The sequence below is a fragment of the Gossypium arboreum genome, chromosome 11 (genome assembly GCF_025698485.1).
Source record: "Gossypium arboreum isolate Shixiya-1 chromosome 11, ASM2569848v2, whole genome shotgun sequence".
NCBI classification, from domain to species: Eukaryota; Viridiplantae; Streptophyta; class Magnoliopsida; order Malvales; family Malvaceae; genus Gossypium; species Gossypium arboreum.
In genome coordinates this window covers 4,210,184-4,226,141 of record NC_069080.1, presented here as the reverse complement: position 1 = coordinate 4,226,141, position 15,958 = coordinate 4,210,184, and the positions used below count along the sequence as shown (strand labels likewise).

At 31.8% G+C, this 15,958-nt stretch overlaps 2 protein-coding genes and 1 long non-coding RNA gene across 6 annotated transcripts; all 3 read left to right on the top strand.

Annotated features, from left to right (window-relative positions):
* The first annotated feature begins 1,497 nt into the window (after window positions 1-1,497).
* LOC108478364 (sulfite exporter TauE/SafE family protein 3-like) lies at window positions 1,498-5,795 on the top strand. Its single transcript, XM_017780817.2, has 12 exons — window positions 1,498-2,031; window positions 2,186-2,345; window positions 2,590-2,790; window positions 2,909-2,973; window positions 3,056-3,095; window positions 3,956-4,017; window positions 4,115-4,201; window positions 4,318-4,368; window positions 4,518-4,739; window positions 5,030-5,123; window positions 5,262-5,402; window positions 5,492-5,795. Exons 1-12 carry the CDS (start codon window positions 1,810-1,812, stop codon window positions 5,572-5,574), a joined length of 1,428 nt encoding a protein of 475 aa, XP_017636306.1. The 5' UTR covers window positions 1,498-1,809; the 3' UTR covers window positions 5,575-5,795.
* Window positions 5,796-7,062: 1,267 nt separating this feature from the next.
* On the top strand, window positions 7,063-9,452 carry LOC108479453 (uncharacterized). 4 transcript variants are annotated; one of them, XR_008274314.1, is made up of 5 exons: window positions 7,064-7,202; window positions 7,302-7,368; window positions 7,453-7,948; window positions 8,942-9,105; window positions 9,192-9,452. It is a non-coding gene; the product is annotated as an uncharacterized LOC108479453 (long non-coding RNA). The 4 variants fall into 4 exon arrangements; XR_008274313.1 differs by having other exon boundaries at window positions 7,063-7,202; window positions 7,453-9,112; XR_001870469.2 differs by having other exon boundaries at window positions 7,063-7,202; window positions 7,453-9,452.
* Window positions 9,453-11,178: 1,726 nt separating this feature from the next.
* Window positions 11,179-14,593, top strand: LOC108478397 (uncharacterized). The gene is made up of 6 exons (XM_017780857.2): window positions 11,179-11,327; window positions 11,732-11,792; window positions 12,609-12,785; window positions 13,313-13,411; window positions 13,494-13,739; window positions 13,986-14,593. Exons 2-6 carry the CDS (start codon window positions 11,736-11,738, stop codon window positions 14,274-14,276), a joined length of 870 nt encoding a protein of 289 aa, XP_017636346.1. The 5' UTR covers window positions 11,179-11,327; window positions 11,732-11,735; the 3' UTR covers window positions 14,277-14,593.
* The last annotated feature ends 1,365 nt before the right edge of the window (window positions 14,594-15,958 follow it).

Here is a 15,958-nt window from a genome sequence, read left to right as displayed (position 1 = left end):
AATGAGGAAGTTCCAAAACCCAGCAAAAGACATAATAATGAAATTAAAAAGAAGAAAAGCCAAAGTTGGATTGAATATTGACGCAACTATGAAGCTTCATATGGCTTCCCCGTAAACCTTTAATATTTCGTACTAAAATGTTTGAAAACTTTATTATATGCTCTTAGGAAGTTTCCTTCAAACCTTACCAATTGCCACCCCTTTACTCTTCAGTTTTAGCATCTATCCACAAAACTACCACTTAATATTAGATTTAAATTTAATGTTTTTTTTTTTGGATATCAAAATCGATTGAGTTGAAAACTTTTGAATCACAATCTGGGTCATGATCATCATCGGATCAATTACTTTTCTTTTACGTTACTATATGGAAATGGATGTTTATGAAAGGAAGCTTGTTAGTGTAAAATATCATTAAAATTGGTATAAACATGGTTTGATTAACTAGTTTATTATATATCAACTAAAGTCAAATTGGAAATAGCCTTGAAGCTTCCTATAAACATAGTAAGAAAAGGATTATCCAAGATATAGAAATCATTCAACGGGTGGAGAGATTCTCAATTTTTATTTTTTTAATAATGAGATATTTGGTTATTCGATTTTATAAAAAAATCATTTTAATCTTTTATTTAATTTTTTTTTTTGTTTCTTTTAGTCTTTAAATTTACATTAACTTTATTGATGTGATATGATTGTTACCTAAATGTCACAATAGTAATTAATTAATTACTAATGTGGTATACACATGAAATGCTATGTCAAGAAAGTTAATAAACGTTAATTTTTTTATTAATTTTGGAGTGATTTGAAAAATAATGTAAATTTAAAATTAAAAAGACAAAAATTAAATGAAGGATAAAATAATATATTTTTAAAAAGTCAGAGCATTAGATTTTTTGTTTATATAATTGTGGGTAGTGGGTAGGGAATGAGGATATATATATTATGTTAGACATATATTCATATCAAAGAGCTAATATAACTTACAATAAAGAAAATTGCTAAAAAGAGTGATAATAATCTATGTTGCTCTTTATTTTGAGCATGAATATGAAAATCTTATCTTTCCAAGACCCTTTACGTACATAGAAAAAAGACCCTGTGTTTTACACGTTCAAACTAAAATCATCATAGACCATAATCGGTAAAAAACATCAAAGTTTATCCATGCAAAGTTCATTTTTATTAACATCCTACGTCAGGTCAAATATGGTAAAGTTGTTTAACAAAAGAGTATGGAATTGGAAACCTGATCATGTAATTTATTTACCATAAAGCATTTTATTATCTTCCCGCAAAAAAAAAAAAAAAAATTCAAGACATGTAGGGAAAATGGGATACTTAAAGACAAGGCAAATTTGTAGTAAATTACATAATATTCATAAGTGTTCTTTTCTGAAATTTTAAGTTACAAGTTTTTTGTTAGCTGTCTTCTAAAATGATAAAATGGTTAAAAGTTCACAATGGCATGTATGGTAGAGATTTATGTTATATTTAGATATAGATATAACATACGATCTTAAAATATTTTCTGGAAATAAAATATATACGTACTGAATACGTATCCGTATTCGATATTCATTATTCGAGACACTAGGAAAGGAGAGAGAGAGGGTTTTATAAATGTAGATACCTAAGAGGTACCGAAGGAGTGAACTCATTGAATTTCTTCAACTTTTCTTCCATTTGTATTATGCTACTGTATTGAGAGCAAAAAGGGATAAGAAGAGAATTAAGAAAACTTAAACCCAAGTAAAGTTTCTCATTTGACTCCCTCCTTGCTAACAATTCCAGGCAGTAGCCAAAATGGGTCAATTTCATGTGAGACGGAGAGGCTTGGCAATGGTAGCATGGACAGTCTTTATGGTTCTTGTGATGATGACCAATGTGGGTATTGCAGAGAGATTATTGAAAGACGAAAGAAATCACCAAGTTTCCAAAGAAAACGAAAAAACACGAGGGCTTCTACTTAGGGTTGTCAGCTTCCTATGGCAAGGTGGCAAGTCTGCCTACGAACCAGTCTGGCCGGTGAGTTAGCCGCCGTTTAACCTTGTTGAACATGAACAAGATGAAACAGCCTTGAAAATTGAAATCCTTTTTTCTTTCCAATAAATGCACTTGTCTTTAATTTTGCAAGTTAGTTTAGATTTGATAATTGAATTTAAATTAATGATTGAAACAGGAGATGGAGTTTGGTTGGAAAATAGTTGTGGGAACAATTGTTGGATTCCTTGGTGCAGCTTTGGGTAGCGTTGGAGGGGTTGGTGGTGGTGGGATTTTTGTTCCAATGCTCACTCTCATCATAGGTTTCGACCCCAAGTCTTCCACTGCCATTTCCAAGTGTGAGAGTTTCTTCTTAATTTGCTCAAATATTTCCATCTCAGTATTCATTTTGCATTAATGTCAGTATGTATGAATCCATGTCATAATATGAATACACACGTACGTGCTTATTAAGAGTATGGGTATTGCAGCAAGCATGGCCATAACATAATTTAACGTTGGTATATGCACTGATAACGCATGATAGGCTTATCATGTATACTGATAAGAAAGATACATATATGTATATTTTGGAGATTGCAGGTATGATAATGGGTGCAGCTGGATCAACAGTATACTATAACCTGAGACTTAGGCATCCAACACTGGAAATGCCTCTCATAGATTATGACTTGGCGTTGCTCTTCCAGCCCATGCTTATGCTTGGAATCAGCATTGGAGTTACCCTCAATATCATGTTTGCTGATTGGATGGTCACAGTTTTGCTTATCCTACTCTTCATTGGTAACAATAATAACATAATATTGGGAATTCTATCTCATTTTCACCATTTCGGCCAGGAAGATAACTTTTTTTTTTTTAACTATTAATTATGATTTATTTCACATGCCATTGCCTGCAGGTACTTCGACTAAAGCCTTATTCAAAGGTGTAGATACATGGAAGAAAGAGACAGTGATGAAAAAGGTAGAGTTTCCAACTTGGTTTCTCTCTTCATGTTTTTCCTTGGCAAGGATTATTAATGAGGATTTTGAGATTCTCTTTTCAGGAAGCAGCAAGGTTAGAAGCTGAGGTGTCCAAACTAGCTGGTGAGTGCCTTAATTGATCCACCAAATAGCTTTTTATATCCATAAGTAAATTTCAAATGAGAAATAAAGATTAAACTAATGATCCTTGCATAAACTTGTAAATGTAATGACCGGGATCCACATGGATTTACACAAAGGACAATAAACTTGGATGTAATGCAATAGTATGAAGATAGGTAATCGAGCTAGATATTTAAGTATAGGGTTATCTGTTAAATTCTGAATGTTGGTTCGAATTTTAGAATATTTGAATAAAAATATTAAACTTAAAAATGAGTTCGACTTATTTTTAATATATTATGTAATTTATAAAACATAAAAGTTAAACTTATAGTAATATATAATACTGCAATGTAAATATTTAAATAAAATTGTTAAGTTGTTTTTATATAAAATTTTAATAAATGAAAAATATAATAAATTTTAAATATTAAATTAAAATAGTATAAATATTTAAAAAAGAAAAATTTAATATAGATGAGTTTAAAAGTAATTTGATTAGTCTTTTGAAAATATAGATAAATTTAAACAAAATTTTAAGATAATAATTTGTATCGAATGAAGAAAAAAAATGCGCCATAATGAAATGTTTGAGCTAAACTTGACGGGTAAACGCCCCTAATTAAGTGCTGAGTCATTTGCAGGCATAAACGGTTTGTCCAATTTATTATTTTTGGCCACAAAATTTGAGTTCAAAAATTCAAAGAAGAAATAACTTCAAAAGAAATTCAAATAAGAAATGGGCTCAGATTCAAACCACAGTTTGTATGAAAAATAATATATGTGAAAAGCAGAAATATCTCTACATACATAATTAAAGAACATAGCAAACGGGTTGTACTAAACTTTGAGAGTTGCAGATGGAGCTGTTCAAGATTACAAAATGTTACCTAGTGGCCCAAGCACCATGCCAGATGATGATGTGAGTAATTAAGAACATTTTCAGTTTCCTTACGAAAACAGTCTTTCATTTCTAAATCACAATGTTGTTAACCATTGTTGTTAATCATTGAATTCAGATTTCTCTGATACATAACATATACTGGAAAGAGTTATCGCTGCTCGTTTATGTGTGGATTGGTTTTCTTATCGTTCAGATTATTAAGGTATGCTATTATTGTCCACATCTCAACAACCATAGATGTTTAATGATAAGTTTATATAAGGTAGTTTTTGAAACTGAGTTCGAGTTTAAAGGTGACCCACATGTTTGTTTATGCAGGAATATCTTCAAACTTGCTCGGTCATGTATTGGATTGTGAACTCTTTGCAGGTAGAAACTTTGAAATTCTAGATAATTAATAAAAAAAATGTAGAATCTGGAAAGCTTGAGATGCCCATTTTTGCAGAACAGAGAGTGTAGAGTTTCGTATGGCTGATATCTCTTCAAATTTTTTGTTGTTATTGTTGTTTTTTCTATAGATACCCATTGCTGCCTCTGTAACAGTGTTTGAAGCCATATGCTTATACAAAGGGAGAAGGGTGATTGCATCAAAAGGAAAAGAAATCACAAACTGGAAGATATATCAGATTCTTATTTACTGTTCTTGTGGCATAATTGCTGGTATGGTTGGTGGTTTGCTTGGACTGGGAGGTGGCTTCATCTTGGGTCCTCTTTTCCTTGAACTTGGAATTCCTCCTCAGGTATTACTTAAACTAGTATCACTAATTTTCGCGTATGCTTACATCAAAGGTATTTTCTCTATGGGTATTCACCGGTCTCTCAAAGATTTGCCACTTGCAAGGTGACTCTTTGGTTCGAACCAGGGACGCACCCTGCTGATGATAAATCTTTGAGGAGTCGGTGGGTGATCAACGAGGACAATACATTCGATGCAAGTACACACAGGGACGAGTCATATCCCGATATGTAGGAGTCTTCAAGTAACCAGAAGCTGAAAAAAAGATTCATGTCACTATACAATATTGTCCAGGTAGCTAGTGCAACATCAACGTTTTCAATGGCGTTCTCATCCTCAATGTCAGTTGTACAATATTATCTTCTCAATCGTTTCCCAATACCATATGGTAAGCGACATTAGAAGTGAAAAATACTCGGATTTGAGCATGAATGTCAAATACAAATATGCACCTAAGGCGTGTTCTCGACATAGACTTCATCTGCCTTAATAGTCTTGATGTTAAACTTTTTTGTTTACCCTGCAGCTGCTTATTTCGTTCTAGTCGCCACCATAGCGGCTTTCACCGGCCAGCATGTAGTCCGAAAAATTATCGCAGTTCTCGGACGAGCATCGATAATCATCTTCATTCTGGCTTTAACCATCTTTATCAGTGCAATCAGTTTAGGTATAGAATGCTCTACTTAATTTACTTCAGTCGAAGAAGGTATTATAAGAAGCAGAGCTGAACCATACAATTTGGATGAATGTTTGCAGGTGGAGTTGGCATTGCTGATATGGTTGAAAAACTGGAAGATGAAGAGTATATGGGATTTGAAAACCTTTGCAAGCTCTCTTGAGTCCTTTCTCTCTCTTTTTTTTTTTTTTCCTTTTGTATTTTTTACTTTGACTTATTACAGATGGAATTTCTCAGCAGAGAACAAGCAATTGCATTGAACTTTTAGGACTTCAAAGTCAAAGCACTTGTCAATTATTTCCAATTAAAGATTTGGGTTTTGTTATATGTTGGTGGACGCTCATTTTCTTGTCCAGTCTATGCAAGAAACCTTCTGCAGTCAAATGTTTTATTTTTCCATTTTTTTCCCTTTAATGGTTTTTAGATTAAAAAATATATAAAGTTTTGTTTAAATGTAATTGGTCATCCAAAAATATTTGTTATTTTAATAAAACTGTAATATAAATTAATATTTATTAAAACAACCATTGTGGTCTATTGAAATAAAATTTGGATTCGGGTGAGAAAAGCATTAATATCCATAAGGTACTTATTATTAAAACGGTACCAAGTTGTCAAAAGCATCACAGCATATGCAGATTGCTCAGTCAGGTGGGCTCTGAACTCCATTCAACACTTTAGCGCCAGAAGTGGCCATCACCCTTTTCCCTCTGTCAGGTGGATTCTAAAGCTACACATGGATTTTTGGGTAAATTTTAAAAACAGTCACTTTTGTTTGCCTCAAATTATATTTTAGTCACTTATGTTTGAAATGTTATATTTTAGTCACTTACATTATCGTTTTGTTACGAAGTAGTCACTCTATCGTTAAGCTCCGTTACCTCCCTAACAATGGTCCTACGTGGCAGTCCAAATAGATTTTAAATGCCAACTTGGATGTCTTATATGACAATCCAAATTAAATTTATTTAATTAAAAACCTTTTTTCATTTCAACAACCGGACATCTAAGTTAGTATTTAAAACCCATTTGAGCTACCACGTAGGACTGCCGTTAAGGAGGTAACGAAGTTTAACGGTAGAGTGATCACTTCGTAATAAAATGATAATGTAAGTGACTAAAATGTAACATTTCAAACATAAATAACTAAAATGTAATTTAAGATAAATATAAATGACTATTTTTAAAATTTACCCTATTTTTTTCTATACAGTATAGATTCTTTTTAATATCTTCGTCCTTCTTGACGAAAAAAAAAAAGCTCAAAATGAAATTATGGTGAAAGTTGAAACAATTACCTAGGAAACGCATGTGATGCAACTGTATACGTGTCTTTCGAGAGAACCAACGGCGTCGTTTTCAATCGCACTGAGAGAAGGACAGCGCAACGAAGAACGGACGGTAAAGATGAGATGAGAACACATCCCCAATTTGCGTACTAACAACGCTATTTCATTTTATCAGAAAAAAATAAAAAAAACATAACGCCAACTGCATAACAACTACATTTTTGACGTGGCGTACAACTATTGGATGGTGTCTGCCAAATTTCTTTTACCCTTTTTCCTCAATTAAAAAAAGATGCCAACTTAATACACGTGGATTAACATTAACCATTCATCTTTCCAAACACTGACCGTCCATTCTTCAAAAAGCCGCCTATATATTTTAGGTTTTGTTGCACAGAAAATTTCATTCTAAATTTCTCATCTCCTCTGTTATGTTCTGTTCCTTCCCGCCGTCTAGTTCTTGCAAAAGTTCAGATCTATCTTCTATGATTCCTTATCCGAGGTTTGTTTCTTCAGATCCGGTACCACAGTTTCATGATCTTCTCTTTGATATCAGATATTTGACGAGGGTTAACGTTGTCTGATCTAATGTTTTAAAAAGTCCTTAGACGGCAAGATCCAAAGGTTTGCAGGAATCGTTATCTATTTGAAGATATATATCTTCCTAAGTATGTATTCTGTATTCCTTCTCTTTTTCCGTAGTTTTTTTTCAATAATTCCTTTGTTTATATATTTTTCTTGTAATCTTGCAGGGATGGTGAAAGATTTGATCTCGCCAGAGGTTGTGGTTCTTTTTCTTGATCTTAGGATCTATCGTAGTAGAACAAGTGATGTTCTGAGATAGCGATGTTGGATCGAAAGGTGGTTTATGTTTGGAAGGATGTGTAAGATGTCAGGGCAGAGGTCCTAATTATCTTGAAAATAAGAATAGGGCTGAGTCCTGATCTATCTTTGTCATCCAAGACCTTTGCCATGTCGGGTGCGCTTGCATGGCAGGTCACCGAAACTTAATAAAAATTCTATTTTTTCGGTGTTTTCAGGGGGAGTTCGCACGGGGGTTGCCCGGGTTCTCCCCTCTGCTGTTGTGTCTCGTGCCTCTTTACTTTTTTACCCTTTCTGCTTTCCATTATTTACTTCATATACGCTGCAACATACGGGATGGATGCATTATCCCACATTATCATCACCAACTCGGAATAAGCTGTCGAAGCAATTGATCTTCAACCACTTGCAAACCTCAAACCCAAGGTATTTTTTACGTATTCAAAACAAAATTTTAGTTTAAAAAATAGACTTTTGCTAGTTATCATGCCAGTCAATTTACCATTAACTTTGACAAATATGCACCTAACTATCCTTGGGTTAACAGGATAAGCCGGATAAGGATGAGAATCGTATATGCCTTAAATATAGATATATTCTAGATTTTTGGTACTTGTCTTTATTTTTAAAAACGGGGTCTATTATTTTCAAATAACGGTTTTGATAACAACTTTTAAATTAAATTGATTTTTCCTGGCAGACCGTGTTCTTTCACTATATATTTTTAGGAGTTTAATTATATTACCAAATAAGTTTTTTAAAAATTGTTAAAATAAGCTATTCAATTTTTAAACTTTTCATGGTCTTAAAATTTTAAGATTTAATTTTAATAGCTAGTTGATCTAATAAGAACAAGAGTATAGTATTCAAGTGGTGGTATGTCGGTTAGATTTTGTTTCAAAAATTCGGTACTCGTTTTATTTGTCTTCACATATCCCAGCTTAAATAACCCAAAATATGCTAATGGCTTAGGTAGAGCAATTAGGCAATATCTGTTTTTAAATGTATTCAATGGTATGTCCATTTGAATCAGCTGAAAATTTCACCAATTCCCTTTGCAAAGTGCTTACTAAAATACTGGATTCCATTTCTGGATTACATTTAGGCGGACACGGTAAGGCTTTCCCCGATAAAGTAGATATCTTAATACAATGATCAATTTACCAGTATCAATCTTGGTTCTATTTAATTGCCTATGCTAATTTTTCATTTTATCATTATTATTTTCCTTTAAATGGATTATCCTCATATCTGTTTTTCTACGAACTGCGTATTTTGAGAATATTTTTAGTACGTGTACATATCTTGTATTGCTCTGTAGTTGTTCAGGCTCTTGCATGGGCCTTTGTTATTCATTGCGTTGAAGGTTGTAGTTCATTTACTAGCTGTTGAAGATATTGACGGAAGTTGTATCAGCAGTGAGGAGGTATTTTGTGTATTGGGAGTTTGCATATGTCGGCTTTGATTAGCATCGGGAATCAATGTATTTGAGCTTTGGTCGATTTTCAAGATTTATGGATTTCTAAAGCGTGGAGCTTGGGACGCATCAGATGAAGAGCTCGTTGCTTTTGCGGGTTCTAGTGGTAGAAGGTCTTCCCATCATTTTCCTAGTTCTTGAAGCATTGAAGTCTTTGCATATATTAAATCCTTGATTTTTTACATGGTGCAGTTTTCTACTGGGATTAGTTTTGAAGAAGTGTTTGATACGGGAGGTACATATGTCAAATGTGTAACCAGTTCCATTTACATAGTAAAAAGTTTTCAGTGGACTTCGGTCCCGTGGTTTTTTCCCCATTATGGGGTTTTCCACGTAAATTTGGTGTCTCTTTCTATATTCTTATGTTCATTCGTTACCAAGCCGAAGTTGAATCGCTTCACTATTGATTCCGTTCGAAGAGAAATGGTATCCCATTAATTCTTTCTACCAAAAGTTTTCAACGTTTTCAACTAAATAACCCTACTCAAGTTAAATCTCTTTATTGTATTAAGAAAAAAACCATCGAGTTTCTCTGTGATTTTAAACCCGAGTTTTTATTTCAGGTTTGAGAGTCGCTAAAATTTTTGGGCTCTGAAGGCTTCGCTCTTAAAAATTGTTGTCTATAATGGTTCTTAATAATTTTTTATAAAAATATTATTTCATTCCATTTTTTTAAAAAATTTACGGATATAAATTGTTGTTTATGATTCACATTTTAGTTTCTGAGGAAGTTCTTTATATTCGAAAATCTTTTCCTAAGGTGAACTTTTTTCTGCGAATTGTCTCGACTCTTAACTCTGGTCCACACTAAATTTTGTTTATATTTTTGTAAAAATCAAAAGGAGATGGAATAATGTTGGATGAGTGCATTATTGATCCATTTATGTCTAAGTTATTTTTAAAGATCTGTAAGCTCAAAACGGCAGAGCGCTCGATCCCGTTGGCGGGGGTCGAGAGGTTGGTGGTTCGAATCCATCCAGATCTGTTCGTTTTTTCGGTAATGAAAAAAATATGAATATAACAGTCGGAACTTTATAATTTTGACAACGATCAATTTATTTCTATATTAATTCTTTAGAAGTATATTAATTTTTTTATAATTTAGTATTATTTTGAAAATTTAATGTTAGAAAGCAATATCTATCTATTGCTTGGGACTATTTTCACAAGCAGCATTCAGATGAGTAACACGGATCTTTCTTAGCGTAATAAAACAATAAATATTATTTTATTATAAAATGAGACATAGCATTATTTCGATTTTAATTTATAAAATTAAAATTTCCTGTATATAGTACTAACTCAGCAAACAATGTTAATAACTTATTTAATGCTAACGTTTAAAACAATGAACTTGTCTTTACCTTAAGAAGGAAAAAAAATGAACATTTTTATAAGAAAACAGTGACCTCTTAGAAAACCTAGAAAATCTCAGCGGAAACTTCTTATTTCTATATGGAAATTAAATTCTATGGTTGAACAGGAAAAAAAGAATATTAAATTCTATAAGAACAAAAAATTGTTTTATAATTTTTAGCTGTCTAACTTATAAAGTAGAAACTTTTTTTCTTTCAAAAAGAACCACTGATATATTTATTATTTATTAATCTTTTTATTAGACCAATCATCTCGGATTAGCATTTTCAATAAAAATTTTAAGACATAATTTCTTTTCTGGAACACTGAATTTTATTAATTTCCATTTAATATAATGCTTTAAAAATAAAAATATATAAATTAAATGAAAAACATACCATATTGGAGTTGAAACTGGTGCCATTGCGTGGAAAGTCGAAACGCAAACATAATGCGGTGGTCCAAGCTTTCGGCCTTTCTTTTTTCTGAGAATAGCTTTTAGCCATTCTTTCTGTTTTCTGAAACTAGATTTTAGGAGTAAATTGCAACCAGGTCACTCGTTTATTTTGGTCATTATAAATTCTTTTTCAATTTAGTCACTTAATTAAGATGATTATCCGAATTAGTCACTATTACTAAAAATTTCGTTAATTCATTGACGGATTTACACATTCAAACTCATATCTTCTTGTATTGTCAGCAATATCAATATTAATTTAGCTAAGACTTAATCAACAATAATTAATTTTTTCTAGTAAATTATATAATTACATCGTATTATAATAATATTTTTTTGAAAAAAAAAAAAACAAGGCTACGAGGCCCACGCTTGGGTTCTAAAACATTAATAAAATAAACTCAAACCAACAATACTCTTGTATTCCCATCATTAATAAAGGAAGAAATCTGAAAGCTTTGATATTCTCACTGCCCCTGACAGTTTCGAGATTCAGCTGGTTTTTGCATAACCAGGTACATATAATTTAAAATTTTTCCTTCTTTTCTAATCTCGTTTTTGTTATTTCTAATATTTCAACACTTACAGTGTTCTTGTGCTGTAAAGTAGATCTATCTGCATTGACTGTTTCATCCATATTATTAATTTTTGTGTTGATTATAAGATTTGAAGAAACTACTCCTTCCCCCCCCCTTCTTTTTTTGAGAGCTTGCGTAGAGATAAAACTGTTTTTAAATTGATGGATCTTTAAGAGTTCTGGACCTCTGTTTGGCGTTCATTACAGCTGTTTAGTTTATGCTAATAATAATAATCAAATTTGTTATGAATATCAGAACAATCGTTTTAATTAATTAATTAATTAATACCTTTTAAACTGAAAAGTTGAGCATGTTAAGATTGTGATTGACTTGATTTGCAGGGAAATGTTTCTTCGGAGAAGGCATACACAGAAGGATGATTCTGAGCAACGAGATGCAAAGGTAATATTTATTTATTTTATTCGAATATATTTGTATTTTGAGCAGACTAAATTTAATTAATTCGGTTCATAGCTTTATCGTTGTTGATCAAAGGATTGGAAATAATGAGAAATGCTTCAAAGTTTATGGACTTGATCTCTAGATGTTGTAAATACGGGAGGCGTCAAATTAAAGTCTAAAAAGTATTTTTGAATTCTTTGTTATTTCGACTCTTCATTTTTCCTGCTTCCAGTTAGGGGTGAGTATTCGATCGAGTCGAGTTAGATCGAGTCAAAAAATTTCGAGTTAGTCAAGTTGACGAATCATATTTTAGCAACTGAACTCAATTTGAATTTTTTTCGAATCGAGTCAAAAAATTTCGAGTCGAGTTAACGAATCTTATTATTTGTACTCGATGTTGTGCTTACATGAACGTTACATAAACTGATTATTTAACTAGTAAACGAAGTATAAAATTATTTAACAACATAAACAATTTAATGATTTTGACTTTTAACTTAATTAGTAACATTTATCAAAATAACGTAGTTTTACCCTTTAACTTAATAATTTTAACTTTTAATTTTAAAAAGGTAAACATTTATTAAAATGATGTAGTTTTGTCTTTTCTTATTTGGATTTTCAGATAACTCGAATTGTGTAACTTGATTAACTCAAATAACTCAAACTATTTAATTCAAAATTTAAAAATTTTATCGAGTTCTTTAAATCGAATCGGATTTTGCGCACCCCTACTTACAGCTTATGTGTTCTACATTTGATTCCAAAGCAAATCTAAATATAAAAAGTTGAATTATATACTTGGTTGATAAGCAGGTCATTGAACTCAGGACTGCAATAGGACCCCTGTCTGGGCGCTGTTCATTGTTCTGTACCGATGCATGCCTCATGAGATATTTAGAAGCTCGGAATTGGAATGTAGACAAGGCAAGGAAGATGTTAGAAGAGACATTAAAGTGGCGATCGACTTATAAGCCTGAAGAAATCCGTTGGGTATGTTTGATAATTCCTGCCTCCTTATGGTAGTAATGTGTGGATAATTTAGTAATCATTATGTAATTCTGGTTGTGAGTGTCAGACATGGATATATATTCGAGACTTGTATATTCATTCATTTCAAGATTTTCATGTATCTTCTAAGTATTTGGATGATTATACCCTTTCATCTGGATATATATAGGATATAGATATTCCCGGAAAAATGAAAATGAATAGTCTTAGCAACATAGAGTTGTTAGTGCAGGATGAGATTCCAAAGCGTATTAGAATACTTGAAACGTTGTTTAATAAGTTCAAGTCAAAACTCGTTTAGATCAGTTTTGATGTCTCTCTATAAATTTAAGATTTGATGGTTATGAAACTGGATAATTGTTCTTTCCTTCTACCTGATCATGAATCACGGATCACATGTTCCATTCCTGTTTTTGCGTTTGATTATGAGTATATAACTAGTACAATTTATGGAGTTAAAGGCTTATTTTCGGTTTCTGGAATTTACCTCATGACATGTTTTTCTCCAGCACGAAGTGGCACATGAAGGTGAGACCGGAAAAGTATCCCGAGCGAGTTTCCATGACCGTCAAGGAAGAACAGTGCTTATATTGAGGCCTGAAATGCAGGTTTGCAGTAGGTTTCATTCAGTTTGCTAAGCTTCGTCACCAAACATGCCCTATTAATTTTCCCACCTATATGTCTTGGCAGAACACTACATCAGCGGAAAATAATATTCGCTATTTGGTCTATCTCTTAGAAAATGCTATCATAAATCTCTCCGAAGGCCAAGAGCAAATGTCATGGTTGATAGACTTCACAGGATTTTCCTTGAACACCAGTGTTCCCATAAGAACAGCCCGGGATATCATATACATCCTTCAAAGCCACTATCCAGAGAGGCTGGCAATCGCTTTCTTGTATAATCCACCAAGGTTTTTTGAAGCCTTCTATAAGGTTTTCTCTCCAGCCTTTCCATTAATTTGGTTTCTTGTATTCTTTAAGCATTCTATAAGTCTGGCAGGAAGAGCATTGCCTAACCTAGTTATTTATATCTCCCTACGGATATCTGATTATATGTTTGACGCTAATATTGCAACATGTATTTAGGAACATAGGAACTAACATAAAACCAGTGTACTTGGCTCCTTGAATTTGCAATATTTCATCTGATTGATGTGTTGCTATGTACATTTTCCACAGGCTGTGAGGTATTTTCTGGATCCAAAAACAGCTCAGAAGGTGAAATTTGTTTACCCCAAAAACAAAGATAGTGTGGAGATGATGCAATTATATTTTGATATTGAGAACCTCCCCAACGAATTTGGGGGAAACGCAACATTAAAGTATGACCACGAAGAGTTCTCACGATTGATGGCTCAAGACGATGTAAAAACTGCTAAATTCTGGGGAATTGATGAGAAACCATACCAAATTGGCAATGGACATTCAGTAGCACTGGAGCCAGCGCCCATTGCACAACAAGCGAGCTGAGACAACTTGCATATTTTCTATAACTGGTTTGTCTCTGAGGTTAAGTGATGTGCCTATTTAAATCGACATCCATATCCTTCTTTAGATGATGAATAAAAGTTATTTCCTTTTTTACCCCCCTTCACTTCCTAACTATTAAGACCAAAAAAAGGAGCATGTTTTCTGCTGACATAAATGCTAGTACAGATTATTTTTAGAGGATATGGCTATATTCTGTATGACACATGTTTATGCATCTTCTCCTTTGGCTATTTAGCTCACCCTGTGTTTGTGTATTTCTTGTTATAAAAGCAAAGAAATGAAAATTTAAAGGAAAATCAACCAGATTATAAAGGTGATGAAATTGGATGAGTAGAGGTACGTTGGACATCTCGCTTGAGGAACTTGGAGATTACGGAATGATTAAGGTCGTTATAAAATACGGACATAAATTGACGAAAGATATCTTTATATACATATGCGGTCTCTATCTTTATTATAAGTATGTACAGGCATATCTTTATATACAAATGACGACCACGTCGACTGCAGGTGTTGACTGGTATTTCGCCATTTTAGTGTGTCTTCTGAATCAGCTACACAACGGTACCATGTAAACAAACACTAAATTATTGCACAGCGCTTTTCAGTTTACTATTGGATTAAAAAAATATTCGAATAAGTAATTTGAGTTTCGAGTTCAAGTCCAGGTGAATTTTACAATTTGAATAACTCGAATAATAGATTGGTGTAAATACTCCTTTAGTTCCTATCAATTTTAAAAATGAACAAATTGGTCTCCCAACAAAATTACAAAAAAATTAAAAAAACTTTTAAAATTCAAAATATTTATAAAATTTCAAAATTTATATTTTATAAAAATTATAAATAATTTAAATGATTTTAAAACAATAATTTTGGGGCCTAAATATGTTAATTAATAATTAAAGTTTATAATAGTAAAGTAATTTTAAATTATTTTGCTTTGAAAAAGTTTTAAATATATATGGTTTCAAATTTATGTGCTTTAACATAAAATTAATTATACTCTAACAAGATTTTAATTTGACATGTTTAATTTTTAAATTTAACTCGAACAATTTCATTTGATTCAATTCAACTCGAATCAATTCAAAAAAATTTAAAATCGAGTTAAGATGATAAAATAGGACTCGTCAATTCAATTAACTCAAATTTTTTACTCAATTAAACTCAATCCAATCGAAAACTCACCCATAATAAAAATTATAGTGATTTTGTTTTTAGGTACTTTCTTTTATTGGTTGCCACTTTTAAATCAACTATTAAAATTTCTTTTGAAACCAATTATTTTATGGGACATGGCATCTTCTTTTAAAAAAAATTAAATAAAAAGTAATTATATATTTATAAAAAATTAAAAGGTAGAACTTTTATATTCTTTTCTTTCCTTTTTCCTTAAGTAACTATTTCGTGATTAATTAAAAATTACTTCACTTCATTCTATAAATACATCTTATACACAATTATAGCATATAAAATTATAAATATAGTATTATCAATAAATCTATAATATTATTTTAGCCCGTAATCGAATTGGTGTTATGAATTGGTGCATCACCAATTCGGTTAGGAAAATAATAGAAATATATTTTATAATTAAAATAAATTATATTATTTAAGAATATTTTAATTTTTTATTTAAAACAAAAATGTACATAAGA

Excerpts from the sequence above, each read along its gene's own strand:
- LOC108478397 (XM_017780857.2), top strand. The coding sequence starts at position 11,736 with ATGTTTCTTCGGAGAAGGCATACACAGAAGGATGATTCTGAGCAACGA. Across the intron at positions 11,793-12,608 it reads CTGAGCAACGAGATGCAAAG|GTCATTGAACTCAGGACTGC; the intron begins GTAATATTTATT and ends GTTGATAAGCAG. Across the intron at positions 13,412-13,493 it reads TATTGAGGCCTGAAATGCAG|AACACTACATCAGCGGAAAA; the intron begins GTTTGCAGTAGG and ends ATGTCTTGGCAG.
- LOC108478364 (XM_017780817.2), top strand. The coding sequence starts at position 1,810 with ATGGGTCAATTTCATGTGAGACGGAGAGGCTTGGCAATGGTAGCATGG. Across the intron at positions 2,346-2,589 it reads TTCCACTGCCATTTCCAAGT|GTATGATAATGGGTGCAGCT; the intron begins GTGAGAGTTTCT and ends TGGAGATTGCAG. Across the intron at positions 4,369-4,517 it reads GGATTGTGAACTCTTTGCAG|ATACCCATTGCTGCCTCTGT; the intron begins GTAGAAACTTTG and ends TTTTTTCTATAG.